General features: G+C 54.2%; 1 protein-coding gene across 3 annotated transcripts in view; it reads right to left on the bottom strand.

The window, feature by feature from the left end:
• Positions 1-4,441, bottom strand: part of SASH3 (SAM and SH3 domain containing 3) — an 18,152-nt gene extending 13,711 nt beyond the window's left edge. For all 3 annotated transcript variants that reach the window (XM_045295873.1, XM_004713080.2, XM_045295874.1), the window contains exon 1: positions 4,326-4,441. In XM_045295873.1, the coding sequence (XP_045151808.1) occupies positions 4,326-4,382 (57 nt within the window). In that variant the 5' untranslated portion in view covers positions 4,383-4,441. The remainder of the gene's footprint in view (positions 1-4,325) is intronic.

The raw sequence follows: 4,441 nt of genomic DNA, 5'->3' as shown, positions 1-4,441 counted from the left end.
GGGGAGGCACGCCTCACCCCAACTTCCCTTAAGCCTCACTCTGCCTAGTTGGCATCCTCTTCCTCTGTCTCCTTAGCAATCTTGGCTCTTGCAAGTGTCTCTCCAAGGACCCTCTCTGCTCTGCCAGGGTAACAGACATGCATGGAGCACTCTGAGGGTGCCAGGTATTGGCCTATGTTTGGGGGAAGGGATCCAGAACCTGGGGCGGGGGTGGGGTGGGTGAGGGGGATAGGGAGAGAGAGAGAGAGAGAGAGAGAGAGAGAGAGAGAGAGAGAGAGAGAGATTTGTGTCCCGAAACATTCACTGTTGAATGGATCCAAGTTGTACACTTAAAAGATGGCAAATTTGATGTAGCATCTTTTACCAACATCTGTGAATACGATCTCGTTTGGAAATAGGGCCTCTGCAGATTTAATTCATTACCATGAAGCCAGACCGTGGTAGGGTGGGCCCTTGTGCAAAATGACTGACCTTCTTACACGAAAGGAAGGGGCACAGCCAGAGGCAGAAGGAAGGGGCTCGGGTGAAGACGGAGACCGACACTGGAACTAGGCTGCTATAAGCCAAGGACACCTGGGAGCACTGGAAGCTGGCAAAGACGCAGAAGGATCTTCCCCTAGCGCCTTCAGAGAAAGCGCGGTCTGGTCATGAATTCAGACATCTGGCTTCCAGCACTGTGAGAGAATCAGTTTCTGGTGTTTTCAGCCATCCGGTCTATGGTCCTTTGTTATGACAGCGCGCACCGAGGGCGAAACAGTTCCTCTGTTAAGCACGCCTTGGTGTAGTCACTCACCCAGCCTCTCCACAGTGCCTTGCTCCATTCCTACTTCCTAGCTGAGAAGACTGGAGTCTCCGAGAAAGGAGTAGCAGGAAGAGCAAGGGCCTGAACCCAGGTCTGTTTCTGGATGCTTGTCCATGTGGCTGCACTGCCACCCCCTCAGAGCTCAGAAAGTAATCACTAGTATGGCAGCCAGTTGAGCACAATGCCAACCCTGAGGGGTGTCCTGAGCAGAACTACCAGGATAGCAAGTGACAGCTTGGAAGAGTGCGGGGGCTTGGGGTGGGGGCAGGCTCAGGAGGGCTGCATGGAGGAAGTGCTATTAAACTGGGCCACTCCTCAGTGGGAATGGTGGGAGGTGGAGCAGAAACCATGAGCAGGGGTCACACCATGTCAAGGCTCTTGGGTCTTCCTCTGTGGGCAACAGAGAGCAATTGACCAGACAGGAGAGGGGTGTGTCCTGCCGAGGGGTGCTGCAGGAAGGGAACGGAAGGGAAGAGTGTGGTGGGAATGGGAGAGGCAGGGCCACGAAGAGATTGGAGGGGAGAGCTGAGCAGTGTAATGGGTGCCTGCATGCCTCTCCATTTCTCCTGTGGGAGGTCTAGGGTGTGGTGGAAAGGAGTGAGGTGGGGTGGGGCTATGCTTAAGGGAAGCAAGTGGCAGGATAAAGTCCTCTACTCGTTGGGCCTCCAGCATCTTGTTTTCTCAACGCCTGGGCTAGAAGGATGGTGCCCTCTGCTCCCAACCACCTGAAGTCCTTGTGTGGGTACGAACTTGGGCCACAGAGGTCGCTCAAATTTGCTGCCTCGGGACTGTCCTACAACCTCCGGAGGGGACCAGATCTGGAGGGAGCAAGACCCTTTTTTCAGAAAAAAGGAAGAAAAAGAAACCTAAAGAAGGTGAATGAATTGTCCAAAGTGCCAGAGCTTTCTAGAACCAGGTAGAAGCAGGGGTCCAGCACAGCTTTCATGCCCCATGCCCAGCCCCTTCTCCATGTGGCCAGCACGGGCAGAGAAGTGGGGGTTTCTCTACCTTATGGCTTATGTGCTCCCCCTCTCCGCATCCTTTTGGCCTCCTAGGAGAAGAGGCTGGCCTGGGAGGAAGCTCTTTCCACTTTCGGAAATCTCAGCTAGAGAAAGACCTTCACTGGCTGCCATCGTGTCAATGCTGAATGCCTTGGGGATTCCTGAGACGGTAACGGCTTACAGGAGTAGAAAGCCTAGTCTTTCTCCCTCAGAGATGCTGGTGGTTTTGAACTGCCGACCATGCGGATTGCAGTCAATGTCTAACCACTATGCCACTTTGAAGGAGGCAGCACATCTCCAATAAGTCAACACAGGTGCATGCCCCATGCCCCAGGGCCATCCTCATCCTTCCTGAATAAGTGTCCCATGCCAGTCCCCTCATCCTCTGGCTTCTCCTTACCCATTAGGCAAGGTAAGCACAAGCCCATTTTTCCCCCACCTCATCAATGGTTCTGCTTCTAGGTCTGACTGCCACTTGTCTTGCTCCCAAGCCCACAGCACCTCCCTCCAGAATCAAAGTCTCTGTTCACATTTACAGTCCCCAACCTGGATGGGTGACCCGGTTAGCAAGGTCTGCACGGGCCTCCTTAGGAATCTGTAGTGAACAGCTCCACGCGTTGTTTTCACAGTAGCGAAGATGCTTAACCCACTGGCAGTTGTTTACCACGGATTCCTAAGGAAGCATAAGGAGGTCCATGCTCATCTTGCGTACTGGGTCATCTTCCCTGAGGCAGGCTGGTCCTGGCTGGGGCAGGGGTAGATGAGGTGGAGTGGGGCCTGGTGTCTCCTGGGAAGCCACCTAGGGGAAATCCCAGAGGCCCACCCAGCAAACACAGCCTCTGGGGAGTTCACTGATGTCAGGAAAGAAGAGGGGACTTTTGTGTACTCCCAGGCACCTCCACCGGAGGTGGCACCAGGTCCCAGTATCAACGTGTCAGCTCTTTCTCAGACTCCTTCTGCTCCGCTCCCCTGTGGTTCGGGGGCCCAGCAGCATCGGCTTCCCACCCCCACCAGTCGCAGAGCAAGGGGAAGTGGCCCTGCTCATAGAGGAGCGGCAGCCAATGGCAGGCCTGCTGGGCCTAGCGCCGGGGAATGGTGACAGCCCGTGTGAAGACTGACGGATGGCGCCCATTCTCACCTCAGCTGCAACCTCAGAGGAGCAGCTGGGGTGCAGAGTCGGCCGGAAATGGCAGCCACCCCTGGCCCTGAGAGGGGACAGGATGCACACCCCAGTGGCCCCGGGCTCAGCCTCTCAGCCTCCACTCAAGAGCTGCTCCCCCCACCCCCACCTCTACCACACACACACACACACAAAGGGGTTTTCCTACAGGGCTACACTCCAGGAGGTAGGCCTGAAGAGAAGGAACCATGAGGGGCTGGAGATACCAGACCTTGGCCTGGGGCTGGGCCTCTTGGACCTGGTTCAGGCCCGCTTTGGCGTGGTTCTAGACTCCTGCTGGACGTGCAGAATATACTTGCTGATGGCCTGGTAGAATCCTAGAATCAATCAGTGAAGTCTAGGAATCTTAGATCTGACAGAACCTTCCAGGAATCTTCTCATCTGGCCTGTGGCCCAGGAAGATCAACACAAGAGCCCTCTTCAGCAGTTGCTTCCCCCTCTCCCCACCCCCCCACCCATTACAATCGAGTTGCTGAAGTTCCCTCCGCTCCTCAGCCTTCACTCCTACTCACCAGCTCACTGGAGGCTTCATTTCTCATTAGTGACAAGTTATCTCTCCCCACTTAGAGAGACCCTTTCTGGTTCCCCCATCCCCGGCGCCACACACACACACACACACACACACACACACACACACACACGCCATGCAGGTTTGAAGGTCCCTTTCCTGAGGCTGGAAGTCATTACCAAGGTGACTGAGCTAAGTGGGCAGCTGTCTGGGCCACACTCCAAGGGCAGGGGACTAGAAGCATCATGGTTCTAAGGTGGGCGACTTGGTAGGGCCTTTTGAATGAGCTAACCCTGCTGCGGTAGAAATGGTGGCAGAAGGGATGGAGCTCAGTCCTAAGATTCAACTCGAGAACTGTATTTGGCTATTCTTGAGTTTGAGTCTAGAATCCCAGTCTCTCATTTTAAGTCTCTAGCTCTTCATGTTAGGGTTCAAGTCTCTAATGCTAGACTTTAATTAAAAAAAATTTTAATTCTAGACTTTTTCGAGCCTCTTCTGTAAGCCAGGAGAAAGATGGCGCTTTCTACTCCCGAAAAGAGTTAAAGTCTCAGAAACTCACAGAGGCAGTTCTACCCTGCCCTAGAGGGTGACTGTGAGTCAGAATTAACAGTGAGTTTGGCTTTTTGTTTGTTTGTTTATTTTCTATAACTCTGTTAACTCTAGAATTGTAAGGCTCTTCTGGACCTCTGTTCCTCTAGTCCCCTTTCGGCCCCTGCCCCATTGCTCACTGGGAGAGTGGCCCTCACCTATAGCCTCAAGACATATGGCCTTTGGTTCTTCCCACGTCCTCCAGATGGGGAAGGATAAGAGAGAGTCCCCATAGATGCTCCTCACCTTTCTCTTCTGCGTGGGCTCCTTCTCGCTGGCGTTGGAGGGCTTGCGGCGCAACATGGTTTTCTGCCCAGGCGAAACTCTGCCCCTACTCTCCTAGGTGTCCAGACGCACAGGCC

This window comes from Echinops telfairi, unplaced genomic scaffold (assembly GCF_000313985.2).
Source record: "Echinops telfairi isolate 266 unplaced genomic scaffold, ASM31398v2 ScPeMD7_6080;HRSCAF=6971, whole genome shotgun sequence".
In the NCBI taxonomy this organism is placed as follows: domain Eukaryota; kingdom Metazoa; phylum Chordata; class Mammalia; order Afrosoricida; family Tenrecidae; genus Echinops; species Echinops telfairi.
This window is presented reverse-complemented; position numbering and strand designations above follow the sequence as displayed.